General features: G+C 40.7%; 2 protein-coding genes across 2 annotated transcripts; one reads left to right on the forward strand and one right to left on the reverse strand.

The window, feature by feature from the left end:
• Nucleotides 1-4,787: 4,787 nt before the first annotated feature.
• Nucleotides 4,788-11,262, reverse strand: LOC139914545 (uncharacterized). Its single transcript, XM_071902885.2, has 2 exons — nt 10,988-11,262; nt 4,788-6,029 (listed from the first exon to the last, which is right to left on the reverse strand). Exons 1-2 carry the CDS (start codon nt 11,184-11,186, stop codon nt 4,924-4,926), a joined length of 1,305 nt encoding a protein of 434 aa, XP_071758986.2. The 5' UTR covers nt 11,187-11,262; the 3' UTR covers nt 4,788-4,923.
• Nucleotides 11,263-15,772: 4,510 nt separating this feature from the next.
• On the forward strand, nt 15,773-26,854 carry LOC139914546 (calcium/calmodulin-dependent protein kinase type 1D-like). The gene is made up of 11 exons (XM_071902887.2): nt 15,773-15,858; nt 20,072-20,197; nt 20,945-21,019; nt 21,211-21,349; nt 21,492-21,615; nt 21,739-21,814; nt 22,767-22,879; nt 23,765-23,843; nt 23,961-24,048; nt 25,213-25,568; nt 26,782-26,854. Exons 1-11 carry the CDS (start codon nt 15,773-15,775, stop codon nt 26,852-26,854), a joined length of 1,335 nt encoding a protein of 444 aa, XP_071758988.1.
• Nucleotides 26,855-27,116: the final 262 nt, after the last annotated feature.

Below are 27,116 nucleotides of genomic sequence, written 5' to 3' on the forward strand. Positions count from 1 at the left end.
TTTTGACGGCTGGACAGAGACGCAGGAAGCCCTGGACGACCTGGGAATGGGCTGGAACCGAATTTTCACCATAGTCGTTATCCAGGGCCGGATTAACCAATAACAGGGCTCCTGGGCACACATGTTCTTTTGGGCCCCCCTCCTCCACCCACACATCGAAACTCAAGATACTAGCCTCTTCACAATACAAACGTAAACGTTTTACAGGTTGAAAGTAATCTGAAACTCATTTTTAGCTATTACAAACTGCTATTCCTCTAGAACTGGATCATTCAATTTGAGAGTGATAACATTTGTCCAACAAGGCAAGCTTTAGTTTGAGGTGGTGGGGCTTCCCTTTGCTTACATTTGGATTGCAGATTGTAGCTTTAAAGAGGCGAGGTGACAGGTGGTGGGAATGAAGGACCAAAAAAATTGTTAAATGTTGTGATTTATTGAAAAGGATTGACTCTGTCTGTACCTAGGGACTCAGAATATTTTGGGGCCTCTGGTGGTCTGGGGCCCCGGGGCATGTGCCCTGCATGCCCGGTCGGTAATACAGGCATGTCGTTATCATTATTGGCCACCTCTTCATCTTCAGTATCTTTACGGCCGTGGTCTGCAAAGAGATGATTTGTGCACACAAATGATGACAACAATTTGAAAACCAAGTAGGAGAAATCGCTGGCCCTGAAGATACAAGCCATCACCCAGAGGCTGAAGAAAGAAACCAGACCAATGCCAACCAAGCTGGTGGAGCAGTTTAAAAAGTCCCCTTTCTACGGAGGCAAAATGGTGACGGAAAATGCACGCACTAGCTTGGCCTTTGCCGATCTCTACCTCACCACCCTAAACCGTCAGGACTACACACTGAACAAGTTGAACTGCGTGAGCTGGTCGAAGAGAATCTGCTGAAGAAGCAAGAAAGGAGAGAAAGATGTGACGCGGTTCTGGGATCAGAAGAGGGAGGGAGAGGGTCTCACTGAAATAGACAACTATAGAGAAAAGCTGCAAAGAAAATAAACAAGTATTGATACTTGGATTTCTTGTTGACTTGTGTTCTGTTCAGCCAACTTCTCCATTTAGCACTGTCCTAAACAAATCTCACAGAATAATGTTTGCATGTACCTAAAGCTCTGGGGGAAATAATGAAATGAATGAATGAATGAAGCTTGAATCACATTTATAAAATTAGAAATTGATCATATTGCCCTCTGGTAGTTGAGTTAAAAACTCAGCAAGAAAGGATTTGATCTCTGAGGGGAATTTGATAAAAAGTCATGGGCTATTACATGAGATTATATTGCATAATAGTGGATGAAATGTGAGCCATTTCTATCTAAAAGGATTTTTGCTAGTGTGGCAATTTAGCCCAAACGAAGCAAAGGGGGTGAATACTTATGCAAAACAGATGTCTCTGTTATTTGAATTTTATGCTTCAAAATAAATTTCTACACATTTGTTTTCACTTTGATGGAACAGATTGCTTTGCATAGAACTCACACACAAAAAATCCTGAATAAATGAATTTTGAAAATAACTTCATAGCACAAAAATACTTTTGTAAGGCACTGCATATTATGACGTCTGGTTAAAATGTATTTCAAACTTGAAACTTCAAAAGTCAAAACACCACTCTTGCTGTTTTATATACAAGATAGCCTACAAGGTAGGCCTACAGGAGTGTTAACTTTCCAGGCGGACATTGAGGATCCTTGAGGCAAAATTCCAATTAAGCTGTTTACATGGGTTGCTTATATAATTATTCCATTCATATTCCCATTTGCATGCTGCGGGCCATAGTCCGATTAACAGGAGAATCACTGGAGACACGGACAGTTTAAATGATATCCGTTTCTCTCAAACTCCTGAGCATGGTGACAGTTTCAGCCTCACCCCAGAAATGTTGGGATTCTGTTTTTTCTGGCGTCAGCCATCTTTGTCCTCTGGAAACAAGTTCCAACCCTCTGGAAGGCAGAACGACTGTTGTCAAACAGTTGGACTGCCGCTTGTGTTGCATAATGCCATGAATCCTCCAATAAGAGTGATAGTTTGATTAAGGTGTATACATGTCTAAAATGCCCTTCAATAGGCATACCTTGCTTATATAGGGAGGAATTATGCATGCTGACTGGTTTAAGCAATGTGGATTTTAAATGTGGGTGATTCTTGACACTTGTTAATCCATATTTATTTAACCTTAAATGTATTCATAGTGGTAATTACAGTAGGATATGCGGGAATTTTTGGTAGGCTCTGATATTTCCCATCTGACATTACAAATTGTGTGTGTCAACACAAGCAGTAAAAAAAAATAGCAAATCTGACGATGTTTGCAGTCCAAGATACTAAGTAAGAAATTCTAAGTTATATTCACACCAATACAATCAACAACACTCACAAAAAAAAGAGAAATGTCTGCTGTAGTGTTGTTTATGGTTGATTTTTAAATTCATAAATACAAATGATTTTGGATGTGCAAACACATAAAGAATGTTTTCAAACCGAAGCAAGAAAAGCCTGTTCTTTCAATCAGTCAGATGGCAAAAACTAGGAATATAACTGGAATGATCCTTTAATATCTACACGTGTGGCAATTAATCCCAAACAGATGTATGACACTACATTGCATATTCCAACATACCACAGAATTTCTTCCCTCTTCTGGATGCAGACGGGGCCACGGTATCCACGGCTCATGACCTCTTCGGTGATTTCTTTCACTGTGCCTTCTGTGGCTGTCTCAATCTGACAAGTAGAATAGGAGATGGTCATATAATGGCGTGTGCAAAGCTGTAGACATGACAATCAAAGTAGATGGCAAACAGACTGCTGTAGTGAGAAATTTTCTCCGTTATAACATTGAACCTCTAGACTAGAGTAATGCTGGCCAATGACATCTCAGTCCACTTCTCCCATTTCCACACCTCCTCCAATCCTTGGGGTGTTTTTTTTTGTTTATTCTTGTTTATTCTGTTTTTAGATGCAAAGCACCTCATGGTCCTGGAAAGCAACTCACTCATTCACAGACTCACAATTAGCGAGATGAGGACAGATAAGTGAGTGAGTTACTTTCCATCCCATCAAATAAAGTACAAACTGTATTTCTAACGCATACACAGGAACATGGATCCAAATATTTCATCATTTGCCCTAACTCCTCAAAAATTAATTTAACAAATATTGATAGTGTGAAAACCCTGATCCTTAGTTCATAATCATATTAGGATGGCATACCTGAAGTTGGACCTGTCAAAATCCAGCAGGGAATATTTGGGGCACTTCCCAGTTTGGTCCCCCTCAAAGAATTTCTGCTCCATGCCTGTAACCATTTCTTCAGCCACACAAGTTATTCAATTAGCATGATACACATCACTGCCCATTCCATGTAAATACAGCCCTTTATTGACGACATTGTACACAACATTAGACTGTAGATAGTACTACACAGTCTGGTGTAGTAGGTACACCAGGAACAGCAACAGAGGGAGGCTGTGATCAACATATCAGGGAAACCCCTGTCTGAATGTGCTATTAAAGTATAAGGGTTTATCCACTCGCCAGAGAATTTGACACAAAGATTGACCTCTTCAGATTCTATAGAAGTCTACACCTCAGAGCATGGTACAAGATGAACTCTTTATCTTCAGTGAGTACCAGTGACTCTGTTCAAAATGGGCCTCAAAAAGCACCTTTTAAGCCCAAGTCTACCTTCTGCCTTACTACCCTTAATGCTACATTAAATAAGTTTGCTAAAAAGATTGACTATGAGGTTGGTAATCTATTTAAGCAGAAGAATGTTACATGTAATTATCACAATCTCTCTAAAGATGAACAAAGTGCTTTAGATGAACTATTGAAAAATGAGGACTTGGTGATTAAAGGTCCCATATTCTACACTTTCCAGTGTTTTATTTTATGTCTTGAGGTCCATTCAAAGCTGTTTGTGTGGTGTCATGTACCAAAAACACTCTCAATCCATTTTTACACGTTCATTTTCCAGCATCTCTCTGAGCCTTGCCAAGTACAGGCTGTTTCTGTCGCTGTGTCTTTAAGGCTCATTAATATTAACGACCCCTCTAATCTGATTGGCTAACCGTTTCAAGAGTGAAACATGAGACACCACAACCCCGGCAGCTACAGGTAGGGAAAACTCTACGGTAATAAACAATGGGCCTCATGCATAAGCCTATATCATCACATGCTGCAGCAGGTCAAGTCTCAGTCTAAAATTGTGACTCAAGTCTGACTCGAGTCCAAGTCGTGTGATTCGAGTGCCCACCTCTGGTCCTTAGTGGCTATATCCTACCTCATTTCAAGCCTTGTGAAAGTTTGGAGATGATTTCAATGATTTCCCATGCCTTGTTTGCACCACAAAGTGCATTGCTTCTGTGCTTTACAAGCTCTCCTATTAAACACTAGTAAAGAGCCCTTTAAGACACTCACGTTTTCACACAAGAGTTCTTGTTTGCAACAAATTTGTACCAGCCCCCTATTATCATTTGTCAAAAGCTAGTGCAAGTCCATGTGATTTGTAACCATTTATCAAGGTCTGCAGGCCATCCAGTGTATGTACCCATTGTATCCAATGTAGGTGGAATGAGTAAAAGAACTTTATTGGGCTGGGCCATTGCCCTGATGTTAAACATGTAATGTTTTTTTTGGTGACTTTGCTTTTGTTGGTCAAATCTTGGTCAATACAGACATAACTAGCTTGTAATGCTATGTCACCGCAGTAATGAAATGCAACAAAATGCAATTTGTTCAAGAAATAGCTGCAACACAATGCTTAATAAAACATTCACATAAAGAATCAGGATCTGATAGGTGGATGGTGGTTGACATTCCATAAAACAAAACTCTGATAAAGTTCAACAGAGTCTGCACTCCACATTAACCTACATTTAGTATCCAGTTTGTATGTGGGACTTCTTCGCCATGCGCTCACTTCCTTAAGTGACTAAGCATATGTTTCTTCAGATGGGAACTCTGGTAGCATCCTTTGCCGCAGACGGCACACTTGTACGGCCTCTCGTCTGAGTGAATCTTCAAATGATGCTTCAAGCCGTACTTCATAGGAAACTCTTTGCCACAGATGTGGCACCGGTGTGGTTTGTCCCCCGTGTGAGTAGCCAGGTGATATTTCAGACCCACGTTTTGCCGGAACCTCTTGCCGCAGAACGTGCAAAGGAACGGTTTTTCCCCGGTGTGGACCCGCATGTGCTTGTTCAGGTTTCCGTTCAAATGGAACCCTTTGCCGCAGATGCTGCAAAGGTACGGCTTCTCCCCGGTGTGAATCCTGAGGTGCTTTATCATGTCAGCGTGGCTACCGAAACGTTTCCCGCAAAGCTCGCACGCCTTGGCTGCGACGTGAGTTTGCAGATGAAGCCTCAAATTCTCTCCGGCCTCGAAATGCTCGCCGCACAAACCGCAAAAATCGGTGTCCTTCGTGTGCTTCTGCACATGATTCTTTAAAGCGGTGATGTACATGAAAGACTTTCCGCAAACTTTACATCCATGGGGCACAGCGTAACTCTTCTTGGGTTTCCTAACCTTAGCACTGGAGCTTTGCATTTTTGCGCTCTTTGCTTTCAAGGCTGACTGAGGGCTTTCGCTCCTTTCCCAATCATCACCACCACCACCACCACCACCATCATCATCATCATCATCATCATCATCAGAACTGTTCCAGCCCTCGCTTTGAGCAGCGGAACCGTCAGTTGAGAGTGGCTGGAAGTCACCGCTTGCTTCTGTTACTTCAAAGTTTTCCCCGCCCTGTAGTTCTGTCCTCTGTTCAGTTGAGGTGCTGGGCAGAGAGTCTTCCTTTGGGTTTACAGCACTCTGGGTCGGAGAATGATGTGCAGACTTCGTTTGGCCTTGATCGCACTCACTTTTGATACCTGTCGGGGTGAAGATGAATTTCAAAATATCATCTCCACCCTGATTTGCCCAGAGTTCATTTCCAATCGGCTGTGGCTCGAGGCTGTCGTAGTCCAGACTAAGGCTCCAATCTTGCTCTTGCTGCTGCTTGGCGGGAGGTTGCTGGTGGCCTGGTGAGAAGGATAAACAGAAAAATTAGCTGGAAACAAAATGAAAAGCACTGCTACTAATTTTAAGGAAAAATCCACCCTTGGATACTCTTACACTGTTAGATATCGTCGATCTGTGACGTCCAATACATTCCAGGAGTTGTTTAGTGATCAAGTGATGAAAACCCCTCGCACTGTAGATCCCCAAAGTGGGAGAACCAAATGCCTTCAGATAGGCTGAGTGGAGTTAAAGTGGAACAACTTTTTAGTAGGTGGATTGGGTACACTTGGCTTTTTAATGAATATTCTTTCACACACATTTATTTTTTTCATCCACCAAGATTTTGCCTGATCGTTCTACAAGCATCCAGGCACCTGATATTTGCTATAACAAGTATTCTCCCACTTTGACTTTTTGCACATTATTCTTGTACTAAAAAAGTAGTTTAAAATACTTTCATTTGGGATTTCTGTTGTAAGTACTCTCTTCTATCAGAATGTAGTGACAATTAAAGAAACGTATGTAAAAATATAAAATTAATTTAAGAGAAAAGTCTAGATTTTTTTCAAACTTCATCTTTGAGTTACAGTGAGAAATTTTTAACACATTTTTTCTTTTCAAAATTGCTCCCATTTTACATTTCTTGCTAAGAAGCCTTACACCAGGTCCCTTCATTACATCTTAATGGAATTTTAGGGTGTAGTTTGGAGTTGGAATAGCTGTGTCACTTATGGATAGCAGCTGACTCCGGTTTCTGCGGTTTCAAAGAAATAAACTATCATTCTTTCATATGCAAAAGTGCAGAGGACGCACTCTTCAGAAGGTGTTTTTTTTTTCATTGACTTCCGTAGTAAAATTAGAGATGATAAAGTACACTGTTAGTTCACCCTCTGTACTGTTTTATAACAATGTGACAACTGAAACCAAAAGCTGAAAAAGTAGGTTCCTGTTACACCAGACACATCCGATATACTGTGAATCAATAAAGTACCCCTTTTACATATATTAAAACACACCCATGTTACTTGTTTTATCTTATTGAATGTTGAACAGCCCTGAAGTTTTTAAAAGGATTTCCCAGCTTTCTTGTAGAAGTCCAAACCCAAACCTTAAACTACCGTTAAAAAAAGTTCTTCAGCAATGATGCTCACTGAAAAAACTAAAGCAAATGATGAGTGGAATGATGGCCAAGGTGTGAAAACCCCGTACAAATAAATCAAGACCCAACAAATTTATGTAGAGTTCATTCATTCTTTATTTTGTTGAAAACAAGAATGAGGGCACAGGGAATGGGGCTGAAGAAACATGCTCTGAAACCAGAATACAATACAGTGAAGATCACAGGGAGGGATAGTAAATGTTTTTCTATGATTCTCGTTCTGCATGCATATTGTCATTTCCACTACCGCTGTATTCTTTGCCGCAGACACTAAACCTTTCTAGGTTCCCTCCTAGTTTCTCCAGATTCTCCTAATTAGGGATGGGACGGTCTGCTTATCTCACAATACAATTTGATACGCAATATGGGGTCACGATTCAATACAACCAAGATATAATGAAATAAATAAGTTGCAAATCTTTCTAGCAATGGCATTGGCTCGCTAGAATGTAAACAACAATTAAAAAATGGCATTACAAAGTGCAAATGATATAATTTGGATGGAGAGCTTGTGAAATTGTGATGGGCAAGCAGTCTCATTTGTGATTACTACAGCAGAATAAAATGGAGCTAATATCGCGATTCCTTTTTCTGCCCCACGATACATATTATCGTCTTGTATTGTTTTTGTATTGCGATACATTGAATTTGGATATATCGTCCCATCCACAGTTTGTTCCGTACGAGTGTTCATAAGCCTTTTCAATGTACCACTCTGAAGGGTTTGTCACAGATGCAATGCAAGTGAATGGCTTCTCCTGTATGAATCCTATGTCTCTTCAATTTACCCTTCAGGGTAAATCCACGAATGCTTTGTGTAAAACTCTCAACTCTCTCTCTCTAGTGAGATTCTTCATAACAGCTTTCATTTTCACATCTTCATTTTTTTAAGTTGAATTGTTTACCAGGCAACAAAATTAAATGCGTCCCCCCTCCCCTCCCTCCCCCCATTATTTACCCTCATTCTTTTTCAAGCCATGTGTCAATTGATCCAAGATAAAACAAGCCTGCTGAAACCTCAAACTTTCTACAGACTCTAAAAGCGCTAAACACCACCCAGCTTTGCATCTCTTTTTCTGCATGCCAATAATTAAAGAATTCTTATTTTAGGGTGGAAAAAAACATTCCACCTACTTCACAAAGAGCAGCACACATTTTCCTGGGCAACACCATACATGTCCGCAATTTGACAACTTTTCACTTTTAGCATGTTTAAACTTGTCTTCCTGCACTCTCCGTCTTTGGTCACGGCCACGAAACAGAGAGCTTCTTCTCTCTCTACCATAAATAAAAAAATGTGAGAAGAGGTTTTGGTGAATGCACATCTTCATTTTGTTGGTTCTGAGTTCCTCTTGTTCCTCTTGAACCCGTGTTGGCTCTAGCTCCTCCTGGCCCAGGTTGGAGCGCTGTTCCTCCTCATGAGGAACCTCCTCTTCACAGCCAAAGACAAAAGGATGCTGGAGTCTGGAGGGAGTGACAAAGAGAAAGTCTGCTTGATGGAAATGGTAAAACAATCCCCCTTTTTCAGACTAATCTGTGATCTTTAGTTCACTCCAGGAGTTATTTTGTCATGAAGTCTCTTATATAGGGAAATTAAAACTAGATTCTAAGTATTATAAGTATTGTGTTCACCATATGCGTGTACGCAAACAGATGTTGAGTGCAGTACCACACTCCTGGTTATAAGTTGAACTGGTTGAGCGATGAATTTACACAAAGCCACTTCTGATAGAATATGCACTTTGTTGTTTTTGTTCTTGTCTTCCCTTCCCCTTTCTGCATGTTTTTACTTTTAGTGCGTGTGTGTGTGTGCAGGTTCAGGAGGGTGGATACGGGTGGGTGTAGGTAGGCGGTTGTAGGTGTGGGGTGTCCTCTTTGTTTTGTGGTTTGGGTGCCAGAGTTTGGCACAGTTGTACAAAGACGATCAGTATGTAACTGCTGATTCTGATAATGAGAACTAAAGTGTTAAAACAGTTGGATGATAAATTATAAAGCCAAATCTACCACTAGCACCTTATCTAAGCTGAAGCTTCACATAACTACATAATGTTTAGACAAATATATTACCCAATTGAACAGGAAATGTAACTGTGGAAACTGGAAACTACTCTAACAGGTTGCTCTGAAGTGAGTTAGGCGGCTCCAAGGGCAAATTTCTCGACTGAATATATTTAGAACCCAGTTCATTTACATCATACAAAATACATAGAAGAAAGGAAGAGGGTTAGGGCCACATGTGAAAAATGTATTTGAGTTCTGAGTTTGAAGTCAGAATTCTGAGATTAAAGTCGGAATTCTGAGTTTATTTTCCCCAAGGGGATTAATAAAGTGATATCTTATCTTATCTTTAAAGTCAGAATTCTGACTTTAAACTCAGAACTCAAATACATTTTTCATGTGGCCCTAATCTTCTTCCATAGTGAGATGGCTGCAAATAAGAGCAACATGATAAGAGATTTGTCGGAGTTTCTGGCTGTCAGCGTCTCATTCAATCTATCAGCCAACTCTGAATTCAGGATTCCTACACATTTCCATTTCAAAATCCCATACTTTTTTCCCCCAAAACTTAATTTCTTGACTGGATTTGAAGATCATGATTGGTATTCAATATGATGCACGCTGATAGTGGCTGGACAATATGGCTATCAGTGAGTCTAGGCCACATCTATAGCTGAAAAGTCTGCTGTAAAGTCTTTGCTATGCAACGGACAGAGACTTACATGACTTACACACCTTATGAGCAGCGAGGAGGGAGGAGGGCCGTTGGCTGATCCTGATACCCGGCTGTCTGATTCAGGTCGGACGCACGGACACAGCGCTGGTATCCTGGGGCATCGCCGTGAGCCGTAGTATGTCCATCGGGGGAGATTAGAAGCAAAAACAGCTTCCAGGTAAAAACTGCACACTCCCTTGGATGCCTCCTCTCACTGATGGCCAGGAACTGTCAGAGTCCAGTACTATGAATATTTTATGAAATGTATTCTTAAAGAGGAACTAAACCCCAAACCCAAATCTGCCTAAAGCCTGACATCTAAAAAGTAAAGTAAAAAGTATGCTACTGAAATTGCCATCTCCTATTGGCTGATCTTTGATGCCAGGTGATGTCACCTTCTATAGAGTACAGCAGGTGGTGACATCACCTGGCACCAAAGATCAGCCAAAAGCAGATGGCAATTTCAGTAGCATGCTTTTTACCATTAGATGTCAGGCTTCACAAAGATTTGGGTTTGGGTTTTTAAAGAAATAGTTCACCCCAAAATCAAAATTCAGTCCTTAAGCTATTGTTAGTTACTCAGTCATTACAAAATTCTGTCATTATACAGTCCCTATATCCTCTACTGGGCAGGACCATGACAATGTTATAGGCTACATTAGCTCATTAATTCATTCATTTTCTCTACACACTTAACCCTAACACACTGTAAAGGCCGAAACGTCATGTCATATATTACCAGCTGTGTAGCCTGCTTTTGCCAATAAGCAAGGCAACATTACTGCCAGATTTTTAAATGGAGTTGATGGCTTGATGTACTCCATGCAGGAGAGAGCATAGGCGAGAGGCGAGACTAAAATAAAACAGCAACTGTGTAAAAGCATACATCTAGGCAGTGAAGGCAACACAGAAGAAGGTAGCAAATTCAAATCAGTGCTGTTGATTCCGTTCATGCAGACATAATTTACAGGCTAACTAGCTAACATATACTGTAATTAATCTAGCAGGTGTAGGTGTAGGTCTTGTAGGTGTGTATTTGAGTCAAAAAGTCACACATTTTCAAGATAAACTAAAAAACAGCCTTGAAACGTAAAAATATCACCAACCTGTTCTGTGTAATTTGATTTCGGGTTTGAGAACAGCGTCCAGTAGTTTTCGCTGCCGTTCAATCTCCTGTTTGGACCGACAGGCTTCCTCCTCGTACTCTGCTATGGTCCTTTGAACAACACCAAATATTTCCTCCGCAGCCGCATTCAGCCGCTGGCTGACAAGTGCTCTCATCAGCTGCATTTTGGCCATTTTCATATAAACAGACAAAGTTATTTACTGATTTGTTAACTAACGACGATGCCTCACTTAGTCCATCTATCTACACTACAACAGCCATCTTTGGTAGGTTCTTCTTCTTCTCCTTGTGTTTTTGGCGACTTGCTTCCCTACCAGAGCATTACCGCCACCAACTGTTACAAATACAATAGTGTCCTTAAATTCTACTTTGAAGACATGTTTGTTGTAAGAATTTGAAATGGTATTCCCAGTATTGTGCGGGGAAAGAAGGTTTTGAAGTCTGCGTTCTTAATTGTTGTACGTTCCATGTCTTTGGAACGTTTGCGTTTTTCAAAGTAAAAGCTCCTTAAAATATATGCAAATATCACCAATGAAATGCCTTTTGCTTGCCATATAGGGATAGCCAGACAAATTACGTCTACTAATTTGTAAAGGTCTGTTTAACCCATAGCAGCCAGTGGCAGAACTGGCTAAAGACTATAGCATAGGAGCTCTTGGTGTCAAGTCAACCAGAATAAGCCACCACTGAAATGCCCTGTGCTTTGTCATACACAAAACCTATACCAGACAAGTTGGAAGGATGTCTGCTGTCTTGAAGTGTTTTTCAGGGTTAGACTGGGACACAAAAAAAATCTGTTATGTTGTCATATCTTAATGATTCAAGCACTCTTGTCACATAAAGAACCCCAATAGTCCTCTGTAGCAGATTCCAACATAAGTGAACTTTATTGTCTACATTCAGAAAATGTAATTGTTCACACCCTGGACTGCTTTCTCATTAACATGTTGTCTGTATAAGAAATGATCTGACTGTGGCAACTAATGATGTATTACAGCCTACTGAGCACCTCTTTGCATTTGCTGCTGATGTAGCTTATCAGCTTAGCTGTGCTATCAATACCCTGCCATTGACTAGGAAGACGTTCTGTGCTGCAACACTGCATGGCCTCAGCTGGTCACACTGTCAGTAGGCTGTGCAGGATGCTGGAGTGAAGGCAGGACTAATGGAGATTCTCAAAAAATGATATTAGATCAGAATGTCCATATCAAGTTTTGATTGGTATAAGAAATGGCTGAAGCAAATAGGGGATTGTATCAGCACATACACTTTTAAGGTTGTGAGTAGGCTTGTAAGATTGCATATGCAGAAATGTTGAGCAACTGTATAATCATGTATTATACTTAGTCCATGGATTACAAACTCTGCAGAAACCAATGCACTCCTGCAGATGGTTTCTTACTATTATAATGGAGTTGCATAATAAAGTTGTTCCTCCATTTTAAAGCATTTTTTTTTAGCAAGTACAATTAACCAATGTAGTACAATCAATAGTTATAGTGTGTGTCTTATATTCTGAACTTGGTCATGGATGAATCCACTTGACAGTTTCTGCAAAACTGCTATAAGGCAGCCCATATTTAGGAATGGAGAGCCATAATAGCCATATTATTAGGGGATTTAACCTTCATTATGCAGGTACAGCTTATAGCAGGCATGTGCTGACTGAATACGTATGAGATAATCCCATTCAACATATTGCAGTGCTGCTCCAGTGGTTGCCTCGCACGCACTAGGATTTAGTAGCCTATCCACAGTATATCCAAGTGCCGTGCATTTTAAAATGTGTTGACTGCAGAAAAACAGATTAAGAGACCAGTGAGCAACAAGCCCAGTTCTGATGGAAATCTCTATAGCACACCATGCGTTTAATCAACTATTAAGTGCATGTATTTATTGTGCAAACCCCAACTCAAACAAAAGATCCAAGGAGGAGAAAGTGTTTCTATTGGGTTTCTGTATGTAGAGTCAAAATTCTGTATGCTTGTTGAAGTAGTCCAGAAACATGCATTCAACAAATAAACAATCCTGCTTCATACTTAGTTTATGGATTAAATTCCCTGTAGAAATGAATGTACTCCGGCAGATGGTTTGTTATGAATGTTGTATAATTGCTAAAGCCTCTCACTTGTAGGCTCTTTCATCTGCATGGCTGTAAGCCTACTCAAAGCAATTGGATAAGGCTGACAGCTGTGGGTTGTTGCCTGCAAAATACATGTGTATACCTTTGGTGCCTTCAAGTGCTGTCGGAAATATTAATATTAGTGCTAATGAGCGGCCCACAAAGTGGTAAATGAGACAGAAAGTGAGAATTTTCTGTAATACCGAGATGTGACGTTTAGGGGGCACAGCGCAAGGAAACCATGTGTAATTATTATTAAATATAAAACTACTTTTGGCTAATTAATCAATCAAAACACCAATTACATGCAGAGGTGTCCTTTAACTAACCCTAAGGTATGGGAATGTCCCTGCATCTAATAGCCTATCATTGCCACCAAAACTTCCAAATCAGCTTTTATTGACTAAATTTCTGACTGATGACTGATATGTTATGATAGACTATTATTAAGATATTATTTGGTCAATGTAGCATGTCTGATTTGTATTGTCTCCTCTTCATTTTTAGCACTGCAGCACAGCTCTGTGCTGCTTTGATTTTTAAAATAAATATCCTAACCGCCACCAAAATAATAGCTACATTTGTTACAGGGTCCATTTCGACCAAATCACTTGAATACGCGACAAATTGTAATTACGACTGTAAACTCGGAAGAAAATGCTTACGAGGTGACATTGAATGCAGCATGTGGTCTGACTGCTCAAGTGAACAAGTGAATGGATGAGCCCCCGCCCCCTGTTCCTGAAGAGAGCTGTCTACCTGAAGGAGCCGGGTTCATCTACGGAGATACCTCAGTAACACCTTCTCCAGACCGCTGCCAAGGTAAAAACTCACTTTATTACACTTTTATGACTCGTTGACTCATGTTATTGACATGTTTAAGCTGTATATTACATACAATATTGTCAGTCCTTGTTAAGTAATATCCCTTACTCATGTTTTATGTAGTTCAGTGTTTAAAACTTCGACTGAACCGTTAATGGCAGAGAGATCAAGTTAACTCATTTGGGTGGCAAGATAAGTAGCTCGTGCGATACATTCCGTTCTCTCGGTACGCCAAATTCCATTCAGTAATCTAGCAATTTAATTTGTGATTAATGTTAGATTGCGACAAATATACATACTCGATGAAATATCACTCAACGCCTTTTCTAAACAGTAGGAGCAGCTCTTGAATTCGGCATACAAAAAAATCCACGAAGCAGCACTTAATTCAATATAATCTCAATTTTAGAGTTTGTTCACATTGTTCACTGTCTACCACGTCTTATTGTGATGGAATGACGATTTCGGAATAACGGGCGAAGTTGGAAAATTGAAACTCTTTTGAAATAAATGCTGCTTGTTGGGCTATATGTACGCCGAAGGGAAAATTGTCGCCTATGGATTCAGAAAAGGTCTTGAGTCACGTTTTATGAGGTGTGGAATTCTGTCGAAAAGTAATGCGACATTATTGAATGGAATTTGTCTCAAAGAGAGGAGTCGTGATAGGCTACTTTTTCTTTTTTTAATAGGCTATACATTTCAAATTTCGAATATTTTGTTAAACACAGGTAGCCTATAACTTTAACGCATTTCATTCATTATTGGTTGTTGTCTCTCTTGTCAAAGTGTTTTTACAGCCTTGGGATGTTTTCTAAAAAAAAATGTGGCAGTACTTCTCTAAAACGGTGACTTTTATGGGTAGGCTACACATTAACACTGTTTGGATTAATGTATTGACTACTATTTGTCTTCACCAATAGATTTTTTCCCTTTTCCATCTAATTTAGCATGTCAAGTTTAGGATGTAGCCTAGACTACCTTTGATGACAAAAACCATCACCACATGATATCCCACTATTGGATGTATTTCAGCAAACCCGCAGGCCATGATCATTTTGTGGTAGGCCAGAGTTCATTGGCCTTTCCCTTCTGAACTGTCAAGGGCAGGATTATAAAACGACCCAATTTGTGTTCTGTCAGGGAATCAGCCATTAATCTGTTCCCACAACAGACACAAGGAATACAGGAGATGACATGGAGGGAGGGAGGGATAGATGGAGAGGTTAACAAGCCACAAGTATTTACCTCTCTAATCCTATACCTTTTTGGGTCTTCTGTAACTGATAGGTACAAATGGGCTTTACTCAACTAGGACTGACCTCAGCCATGGACATGCAACTGTTTATGTAAGCAGAACACAAGGGGAATGTGGGGTGACGGCTTAAAGGGTCGTGGAACAGCCATATTTACTTATTTATCTAAGTGAGCAACCGCACAAAGGCCTTGTGGTTTGGTTGTTAGGTCTGTTTGTACATGTGAAGTTGCTTTTGAGACTCAGGTTTGCTCCTGGATCCATTCCTTCACCAATTCCAGTAGGCGTTGCAGTTTAAGAGTGGATTTATTTGGATATTTATATGTGATATATGGACAGAAGTGATGTAATACGCTACCATATAATAGGTGAGGGGGTCATCCTGCCTGAAAGAGTTGCAAACCCACTTACAAACACTGAATTGTATTTACATTTTTCTAGCTTCAGGGACAGCTTGCCTGCAGTTGGAGGCCACTGGAGCTAAATTAATGTAAACGAATGTAAACGGAGTGTCAATCTTTTTTGTTGTTTCCGGTTCAGGAGTCTACGGTAACGTCAGAGCCAAGATGGGGCGTAAAGAGTTAACCTGCACCTGGAAGAAAAGCACCAACAACATTAAGGATGTGTTTGACTTCAAGGGGAAAATGGGAACGTAAGTAATGTTGTTGAAAATAAAAAATGGACAAGAGAAAGTTAGCAATTGCTCTGCTTGCTATTGAAGAAGAGGATGAGGAGCCCTTTCAGAAACGGAGGATGTGTGAGGATGCTTACTTCCCTTCAGGCGCTGCTAATGTTTTTTTATATATTCATATTGTGATTTAGGCTGATGAGAAGACTGGATTTTTACATAAAAATCTTGCAGTGCAGCTTTAACCCAGCCTCAGAGAGCTGTTACTGGATTGAGTGGATGTACTGAGAGACTACTTTATCTGTTCCTAGTCACCAGGCCCAGATTGGCCCACTGTTCCAGGATAATCTGTTTCATCACCTCCCAGAGAGATCCATGTAAACCAATTAGCAACTCTGAGGCTGCCCGGGGCTTGTTTTATCAATGGAGGCCTCTTACACTGTCTATGTAATGGACTCACAGTTAAACCCAGCAGTGGAGGACAATTTCGTGAAATGAGCACAAACTGTGCTGCGGACACGAATAATGTGAAGATTGTGTTTTAAACATAACCGTTAACGGTTAAGTTTAGGCAAGCAAAACAACTTGAGTTAAGTTCGGCTAAGGTTAGGGTAAGGTTTTGGTCATGGTTAAATAAGAAAAACTTTTGCTGAAAATGAAGGCAAATGTATACCCCCAGAACAATACACTGCAACAAATGGGTGTTTGAGTTTAACCCAAGTTGTTGTTGTCTCAATGCTGCAGTCTGAACTTCTGTCTGCCTTGTTACCTGGTCTCAAAGCTGCTTATAGCGCTCCCTCCTCGGTTGGCTGTGAATGAGTTAGGCCTGTGTCTGTGTGTCTATTAGGTTACTGAGCACTGACGTCAGAATAGAGCAGCGCGGGAACATCCTAGCACCAGTCAATTATAGGATTAAGAGTCTGGATGAGTGTGTTTGAGTGTGTGAGTGTACTCAGCCTATACAGCAAGGAGGTGGTCTAGGCAGAAATGAGTGCATGTGTTTGTGCAAATGTGAGATAGATTTGTAGTGTGTGTGTATGTGTGTGTCTATTCTAGTCTATTTGTTTTATGTTCAGTCAATTAATGATGGGGTGTCCTGGTGGCTCAGAGGTCTCAGGCACATACCATGTAAACGTGGGTTCAAATCCGGCCCACAACCTTTTTGGCATGTCATCTCCCCACTATGTCCCAATCTTTCAATCTAATAAAGGCAAAAATGCCTTTGAGGATGGCATTTGTTATTTAGCATATCCATTAGGGTTTGACTGATATGGATTTTTGAAGGCAGTTCCCGATATTTTTGGATTGAAACTGCTAATAGCCAATATTTTGTGCCAATATTCAGTATCTTGACCATGTTCAAGCTGAAAATATTACAAGTAGTGTTCTCCTCACAGACTTTTATTCATGGCACGGTAGAAAAGCCTCTGAAACAGCATTTAGACCTAGCCTGATGGAACCATCCGTCTGGCTCCAGCACTTTAGTAAACAATTGAGCTAGGGGCGCCACCTTGTGTTGAGCAAAAGAAACTTCACCAAATCAGGTTAAACTATGTGATGCAATCAATGGGCGCTGCATCTACATGTTTGTTGGCATGCATAGCTGATAACAACTAGCACCTATGTATCCTGAAGAGCTAGCTGTAATTAAATTATATCTACCTATGTGACCTATGTTGACCATAACCCCCTTGTGGTTTCCGCGATACACTGGCATTGTCAGTATATTCTATTTCATTCAGCAGCCTAGACCCTGGGCTGCTTAGTACAAGTTGGCAATGGGTGTTTGAGTTGAACCCAAGTTGTTGTCTCAGTGCTGCAGTTATAGCACTCCCTCCTCGGTTGGCGGTGAATGAGTCAGGCCTGTGTCTGTGTGTGTATGAGGTTACTGAGCACTGACATCAGAAGGATGTCTGAAATCACTGTGGACACCAATCTGCATACTTGTGATCTCCAGCTTTGTAGCTTCGCTGATCTGAGAGCCTACATGAGAAAGATCAATGGTGAAGCAGTGATGAAACTGGGGTTCTTGACTTGGGAAATTGTCTTGGCTACTAACAGATCTAACTGATGAATCAAGCTCTTGCTGAATCCAGTTGGAAGAAAGGCTAAATCATCTCCATGACTTATGCCCTCCTCATGACTTATGTTTATTTTTTAAGGATCTTATGTTTTCCATTTCAAAACTGCATCAATTAAACTAACCCCGAGAGCCGCCATTGTTGTTTTTGAAACCAGATGGATCTCGTGCACAATATGATATAAAAATAATAATAATAATAATAAGCTGCAACCAGCTTGGTGTGTTTTGGGGGAAGCCAGCATGCATGAAAAAATGGTAGTGCTAAATTGACTCACTCGGGTTTAGAACCTCATCTCTGGCGTGGCAAACCTATGCTGGCCTAACCTAGCTTGCATAGAGTCTTTATAGAGTGACTTGTACTATCTGCTAGTCGCAGCTAAAAACACGTTGACTTGCCATGGTCAGGGAGGAACCTTCATCATATCTGAGATGGGCAAAACTGACTGGACCATATCTGATTTTTAATAAAAGTCAAATTTTGGTCCAATATATCAGTCAAACCCTAATGTCCATTAGGCCAAACCACTACAGAACGAAGTGCATGACATAAATATGATCACAATCGTAGTTCTTGGCTGCACTGTGTAGTTACCTCTCCTTGAGACGTTCTAGGTCAGAACTGCAGTATCATCTGTACAGATGTTGGGATTTGACGGCCAAAATGTAGGCTTACTCCCTGGCACACCTCGCTATGGCCACCGTCTGCGTGTGGGCTGATATAAGGAGGTGCCAATCTGATACCTAGCCAAGAACGTCATGGCCTGTCTGGGTTGCATGGTGTAGATGCCAAGGTAGCTGGGTTAGGCTAATCTACCAGTACATAATGACCGCAGACTTGATCAAGGCTGTGCTTTAGGATCTGCCAGGCTGGTTATGGTGGTTTAGTGGTAATGTCATGTAAGGAAACTGGGTTGACTAGTCTGACAGACACAGCAGCCTTATTCGCAGTCAAACATGTAATAGTCGTGTCATTAAAGTACAGGGACATTTTCATATAAATAAATGTTCGTCTATCTTATTGATATAACACATTGATTCAACCTACCCAGTTCATGAAAGCTTTTACATTGTCTGTTCTAAACACCCAGTGTCTGGTAGCTCTTTCCTGGGAAAATTCCTCTGCCGCACAGGAAGCGATGCGTTTTGTGTTTCTGGTCTGTTTGGAATAAACAGAAGAAGAACTGGGTAGTTAGCATGAGCAGTGATAGCCACCATGGCTGAACAGACAAAGAAAAGAGATACTAAACTGCATCAACAGAAAATCCAAGGAAAAAGACGTCTCAGTACTGGACACACTGCTTGATTGACAGGCGATCTCTGGGAAGTGCAGTGCAGAAACACCACAGCAATGAGCGCTGAGCACCAAAGAAAAAAATACACGTTAACTGTAGGCCTATATGTTATCTATCCCAGATCTCCTCTACCCATTTAGTCTGATTTTCCTGTTAACTCCTCCTCTTCTCTGTGGACATGGCAACTATACTGTCGTATATACTCTCTATACTGTCAATATTCAATTTAAACATTGAATATTGGCAGTTGGCATCAGCTTTCAAAAACTCATATCAACCCTAGTTGTAAGATTAAGCATCATGGCTCTCTTGATCCCAGATCCCATTCATAAATCATTCTCTAGGATCCATTGTGAAAATGAGAGATACTCTGTATCTAAACCATGGATTATTCTTCAAGTTATTAAGTTCTATCTGCTGGGTTTATGCTGTGGTTGAACAGTGCCTCCACCAGTGTTAGTGCTCAAGTGTTGACGATTCGGGTTAGCTCTTATATAACGAGCCTTAAGGCTAATCCCACTGTACTTCATGTACCAAACCACTGTACCATCTACAGTGCTTAAGGGCTAAAGCAGTGACAGTCAGGGGTAGGAAAGATACAAACTCACACTTGCAAGTCTACCAAAATATCTAACTCAAGTAGAAGTACTGTTACTTTATAGAATTAAATTTACTGGTGTAAAAATCTACTGAAAGTGGTAATTCTCAAGCTCCTGTTTTTTGTCCATTACATAAAAGAAGGTCAGGAAATTCACAGCTTCATTATTTTGAGCATTGCTATTAGTGTGATGTTACTTTTTATACAAGTAGATGAAGTTCTATCATACATGACTGCTACATACTTGTTGCTATCTTTGTGTAGGGGGTCTTTCTCAGAGGTTTTCATGGTGAGAGAGAAGACAACGGGGAATCTGTACGCCCTGAAATGTCTGAAGAAGAAACACCTCTGTCAGAGCAACCTGGAGAATGAGATCAACGTGTTGAAGAGGTAACACACACACACACACACACGTATGCATGCATACACTCATGAGCTTGCACTGCTAAAACGTCCATCTTGACAAGTCATATAATTTAGTCCTGAGTCTTGAATTCTTGTTTTCCTTAAAACAAGTGAACAAATCTACCAATGTGGTATTTAGATTAGATTAGATTTAGATTAATTTCACTTGTTTATATTGTAGTTTCACCTGTTTTGAGGATTTTTTCTCAAAACAGGTTTTCTGTTTCTATTTTCTATTGACTTGAATGTAGTTGTGGGAAAATGTGAGATGCTGGGTTTGTGGGAAGTGGTGGAAAGCCCTGAAGAAATCATATTATGCGGCCAAGGATCAAAATTGGTTCAGATCCTGCATCTTTCAGTTTAGTAAGTAGCTTACTTGGCTAGCTAAACAACTGACAGGAGGACACAGATAGGCAGAAATTATGTTATGCAGGGATATTTAAGAGCAGGTTACGAAAGGATCTACATATAGCATTTTTAAACATCAATATAAACATCAAATTAATGGTGATACCTTGGCATAATTACTGTAAACAAATGTGACCATGGTTGAGACAATTGGTAGCCTCTATCTCACACCAGTGGTATTGTTAGTGCTAGTGTTTCTCCAAATTAAGACTACATTTCCCATAAGCCCCGTTGCTTCCATGAGCCAGTATCTGGAGTACTGTTAGCATGTAAATGGAACAGTGAAGATAACATTGTTTTCTCTGTCTGTCTCCCTGTGTTCAGGATAAAGCATGACAACGTGGTGGGGCTGGAGGACTTCTATGAGACTCGAACACACTATTACCTGGTCATGCAGCTGTAAGTCTCTACATATTAGACTACATAATATTACTGTGGTAGAACAAAACCTGGATACTGTGTGTTATATCCATATTAACAGGTCTACAGAGGGCCATACACATGTACAAAAGTTGATATGAAGATGATACAAAGTGATAATGACACAGTGACAATAGTGATTTCTTGTGTGTGTGTGTGTGTGTGTCCAGGGTGTCCGGGGGGGAGTTATTTGATCGTATCCTGGACAGGGGGGTTTACACAGAGAAGGATGCCAGCACAGTGATGAAACAGGTGCTGCAGGCCGTCAGCTACCTCCATGAAAACAGCATCGTACACAGGGATCTCAAGGTAGGACACACACATACACACACACACACACACACACACATTTGTTTAGTTCCCACACCTTAAACTGCTGTTGTCTCATCCCTCCCTCACCACCGCGACACACACACACACTCACACACAAACTCTCTTTCTTTCCGAGCAGCCTGAAAACCTGCTGTACTACAACACAGATGAGAACGCCAAGATCATGATCAGTGACTTTGGTCTGTCTAAGATGTCGGAGCATGGTGTGATGTCCACAGCCTGCGGCACTCCAGGATATGTTGGTGAGTCGTTGCTGCAAATCCATGTTACATGGAATTCACATATTGTCATACTTTACATATAAAGTATGTATTATTACTACCCTGCTCCCTCAATGATAATCACTGATCTGTGCTGCTCTACAGCGCCTGAGGTTCTGGCCCAGAAACCCTACAGCAAAGCAGTGGACTGCTGGTCCATAGGGGTTATCACCTACATCCTGTAAGTACACATGCATTTTTATTCCCTATGAAATGGATAACATATAGGGCCTTATATGGCAGTATTATTTTAGAAATATAAAAACAAGACGCAGTTTAAGTAGGTAGTCAAGCAGTCATTATTATACATATACTGTATATATTATTGGAAATGGCTGTGATTCTTTTTTTTTTTTCCTGGATCAATGTTTTATCGAAAATGACTGACTGAAATTTTACATGTTGAATATGGACACAAATACATTACTCTAAATAACACAAATGACTTTCATTTTGTTTTTAACATATTGAAAATGTAGGGATTTGCATATCAGTTACAACACCTTTTTTCTCAGTCAGAGTGCATTTTCCTGTTTCATTCAGATGAAAACCAATTAGATGGTAATTTACAGAGGGATTTTTTTTTTTTGATGAATTGTTTACACTACTAATTTATAACTACTAATTTAAAACTCAGATTGAAAAAAGTGTTTTGCATCCAAGGAATATGTCATCTTGAAAAAAATGGCTTTTGAAGCTGGTATGAAAAAATGTATGAATTGAAAAAAATATTTATAGTTAATTTTGATTATTGTTTTGTATAGTTTATGAAAGCACAGTAGTTACCGAAGCAAAATATTACAATATCTCAAAATTGACTTATCCAGCCAAAATCACCATCTTCATCTGCGGTGCCTCATGCTTAATGCTTAATGGAATGTGACAGTGGTAGTGGGCGGATACATTTACCTTCAACTCAAACAACCCTGGTTCAATTCCCAACTCATGACAAGTTTTTTCTGTCAAGTTTTTTTATTTAACCTTAACCAAAACTTTGTGCTATTGTCACTTAATCCTTTCATGGTGGAGGAATGCAATCGTCACATTACTCATGTCCACAAAACATAATCTGTGTTTTTGAGATTGAGACAGATCTAAAGGAAGTCGCTGTGATTGTTGTCTCTCTGTCGCAGGCTGTGCGGCTACCCTCCGTTCTTTGAGGAGAACGAGACCCGTCTGTTTTCCAAGATCATGAGGGCTGAATACGCCTTCCACGCGCCCTACTGGGACGACATCTCTGAGTCAGGTGAGACAGCACCAAACAGGAGCTCGATATGATCCCAGTGGCACCTGGAGATCTTACACGATGCACAGAGTAAAACTCCAAATCCCACAAATACATGGGATCTCTCTCTACATGATTGCTTTTCATATCTCAGCCTTAAACTTTGATGTTTGGATAACTAAGATCCCACTGTACTTGCTGTTTCTCAGAATTTTGTATAGTCTCCTTTGCAATTTCTTTCATTTTCAGACTCCTATATAGGTGTTTTGAATGTGTTCCTCCCAATGACTGTGTTGCTTCAGAAAAAATGACAAAGATAGCACCTTGCCCCCGGTTGACTTCAGTGTCAGCTAAGTATAGAGCAGGATTTGTTCAGAAAACCTCAGAGCTTACCCAATATATACCAACATATCCACTGACATCATCTCCTGAGGATGGCCATAGTGGTTGACCTATTTGGACTAGGTCAGGTATAATTAGATGCTGAAAGGCACGGACATTGCTCACTTACCAGGAGTCAGGGATTAAATGAGCTGAAATTAGGATACGTGTTACAAGAGTCCTTGTAACCCTAACAGATCTAGGATTGGTCCTTTCCAGGACAGGACAGAATAATGTGACTGAAATTGGCCTCAAACCTACTTTTCCATAGTAAATCAGCACTATTTTCCAATGTTAGGCAACAATCATTTTTTGTTACATTTTTTCAGCTCTATCTAGAACAGTGTCAAAAATAGCAAGCTTTTCTGTGATGGCTTGAACTTACCTGAACTAAATTAATTTACCCAACACTGTCCTGCAATCTGGCACTCAAGGTCAAGCAAACATACATCAATTATATATAAAACCTAACATCCTCTACCACTATGACAAGTACTAACACCTGTCCATGCCATGTTTCAACAGCCAAAGACTTTATCAGGAATATGATGGAGAAAAACCCCATGAAGCGCTTCACCACTGAACAGGCACTCAGGCACCCCTGGTCAGTCCTTTCTATTCCACACACACACTCTCACACACACAATCACACAATCACACACACACACACACACACACTTCCTGTTCCTTCCAAACTAAACAATGTCATGACCGGTTGCAGGATTGTTGGAGACACAGCAAGTGACCAGGACATTTACCAGTCTGTCTGTGAGCAGATCCAGAGAAACTTTGCCAAATCCAAATGGAGGGTGAGTAACACTACTGATGGACTAAAGTATATATAAATGTACATATACATGGTTATATGTGTGTATACAGCATATAATTACAGTTTGTAATGGCTTTAGACAGGGAGTTCAACTTTGATGTACCAATATCGATGCTGCGTGTGTGTGTGCGTGGTGGGTGGGTGATTTTGTGACTGAGCATGCGCATGTGTGTTCCTGTGTAGGTTTCAACTAATATTTTTTTTCAAGTCTGATACCAATATTTTTGGATTAGACAATATAGACAATATTTTGTGCCAATATTCAATGTCTTTAAATGTGAACATTTTCATGCCAAAAGATTTTAAAAAGTTATTAGCAGTTCCCTCAGAATTTCATTCTTGCCAGGGTGCAAAAGCATCTGAAGCAACATTTAGACATGGGACACAAAGCGGTATTAGCGGTATTATAACAATAACAAGTGAAAACTAGCTTAGCACTAGTTACATGCTTGCTAGCGGTTAGCGTCTTGGCAAATGAAAATATGATAATGAAAAATCAAATAAGATCAATAATAGCTCACTACTAGAACTTAACTGATGTTACTGGTAACATACACTTAGCAAGGCGTACTATGTTTACGTTACACCCTCAACAAAGGATTAAGGCCATTTACAACAAAGAACTCCAACAAACAATATGCAAAACCTAAATCAAACAATCTAATGTTGTAGAATGAAACAATTGACCTTATCAGGAAACTGGAGAACTTGAAATGAATCTTCTTCTAGCTAGCCAAACACTTCCACAAGCAATATGAATTAAAATGTGAAATGGAAAAATCTTCAATCTTCCAGTATAAGTGCAGTGAAAACTAGCATCAGCAGGAGCATCAGCTGCTCTATAAAGGTTTCTACCGCAGGCATTTCAGACATGGCAGTTCAATAAGGACATAATAAAAAATACTACAGTCTCTTCGACACACAGACCTTCTGACAAGCAAAAGATAGGTAGATAGATATTCTTGCATACTTGTATGGAATTAAATTAACATGTCACATTCGAATCAATTCAGGCTAAGGGCTTCCCATAGACAATCACTGCAGTATTGATTCTTTTCTACCATAAATATGTAATCCATCATTCATCATATCAGAGGTGTGCAACCAACGTAACCCTCTTCCTATGTGTGTGCATCTCCAACAGCAAGCCTTCCACGCAACCTCAGCCATCAACCACATGAAGAAGCTGCAGATGTCCCACAGCGAGCCCCCTGCCTCCACCCTCCTCGTCCCCAACATCGTAGTGGAGTCTTCCTCCCAGTACCCCCTCAGGGCGCTGGGGCCCAGCCACAACGAGCCTGACGCCCTGGACCCCAACGGGAACGTCCCCGCCCCCGCCAATCACCTGATGCCGCTGCCTTCCAACCCCGAGCTGATCAGGGGTCTTTGCCCACCCCTAAGAGCCAGTTACAGCGAGCCGGGCCATTCCCCCGTCGTCACCGAGAAGAGCATCCACGCCTACCGCCCAGAGAGCGACACCCCCTTCAGGCCATCGAGGAGGTGAGGGTCATGTCGGATTTACTGTACATCTGAGCTGCCAACTAGGAAGAAACATTCGAGTCAGCCTCCTTCCTCATGGTGATTACACGTAGGACATGTAGGAATTTTTTCTAGGCTCCAATACCTTCTCCATCTTTATCCAAACTCCACTGAAGTGTGTACATAAACCAAACACCTAGCCATCTTTTTACTGCTCCAAAAAATGCATAAAATGTCCCATCAGATTTCTCCGAACAGCTCATGCGGCATAATCCAAGTATTTTGTAGCCAAATGATTACACTGTGGGTCCACAAGTCCAATGCTTACCTCATTATCTTGTGTATTTTCTCAATGTGACACATTGTTTTTACAATTTGTTGTTAATGTGTTCTGGAGAATCACTGCATTTACACTTTGTAGTTAATGTAACCAAATGTGTCTCTGACCACTTCTGGAGGTGGTTTGGGTGATCAGATCTTCATTGCCTCTGGGGTGCATTTACACCTGGATTTGATATGTTTTTGCTCAGTCTGATTACAATCTGATCACTTGCGATGCATGTTAAACAGGGTCAGAGAAATTACAGTACCTGAGATGCCACAGTAGGGAATTAAGAAAGGACAGTAAGTTAATAAAGTACTTAAGCCTAATAGCGCCGCGGCAGTCTCCTTCAAAGCAATAGAAGTTGCTGGAGAGTTCTGCACCATGCAGTCACAAGATTAGTTCAGATGCTGTCAGAAATATTGCAATTACAGGTAGAGCGTGCTTCAACGACTGAATAAAGTGGCAAATACAAATGGGAATTCAATTACTTGAAATTTTCTCACTTGTTCTTGTATTGTGTTCTCTCAAGTAAGGCATTAAGTAACTCCACACAGCAGTTTCTTTAAGTAATAAAACAGAGTTAAACCCACCAAAGCTGTATGTAGTACCCCAGACAATTTGTACAGTGGGAATCATAGGGGAATCGATAAAGAATCCGATCGATAAGAAGAATCTACAATGGCACTGGAATTGGTAAAATCCTAATGATACCCGGCCCTAGTTTTGCTTTGTCACCTACTGTGTGGAGAAGGTTTCCCACCAGTGATCATAACCAACACCAGAATTTAATTTGGGGAAACAGGGTGAATTTACAGCGTACCTCATTAGGAGGATGGGATACTATTCTCTGTTGCAGCCCCACTCTGTGATTTAGGCTAATAGGCTGATGTGCATTTTTGTGTGTTGCAGTCTTCATGCTGTGGATCAAGGGAAGGACAGCAAAGACCAGCCGCTCCAGACCGGAGTGTGTTCTGTCATGTGATTCCCTGGGGGACCTAAGAGGAATTTCATGTAGGTAAAGAGTAATTTCTTTTCGCCAAAATTCAGATGGAGAAAATATAAAATACTGGCTCAACCCGGCATGTCACTGACAAACATGGTACCACCTTACAACTGCCACCATATATACAAGATCTCTCTCTTTCTTTCTCTAGTTTTGTTTTCCTGAGTTGGTGGAACTCAGTGGCATCCTTCTTGGTGTGAAGGCATCTGCTGTCGATGTCTGTCGTGGGCTTCTGAGAAAT

Source organism: Centroberyx gerrardi, chromosome 5 (assembly GCF_048128805.1).
Source record: "Centroberyx gerrardi isolate f3 chromosome 5, fCenGer3.hap1.cur.20231027, whole genome shotgun sequence".
Taxonomy (NCBI): Eukaryota; Metazoa; Chordata; class Actinopteri; order Beryciformes; family Berycidae; genus Centroberyx; species Centroberyx gerrardi.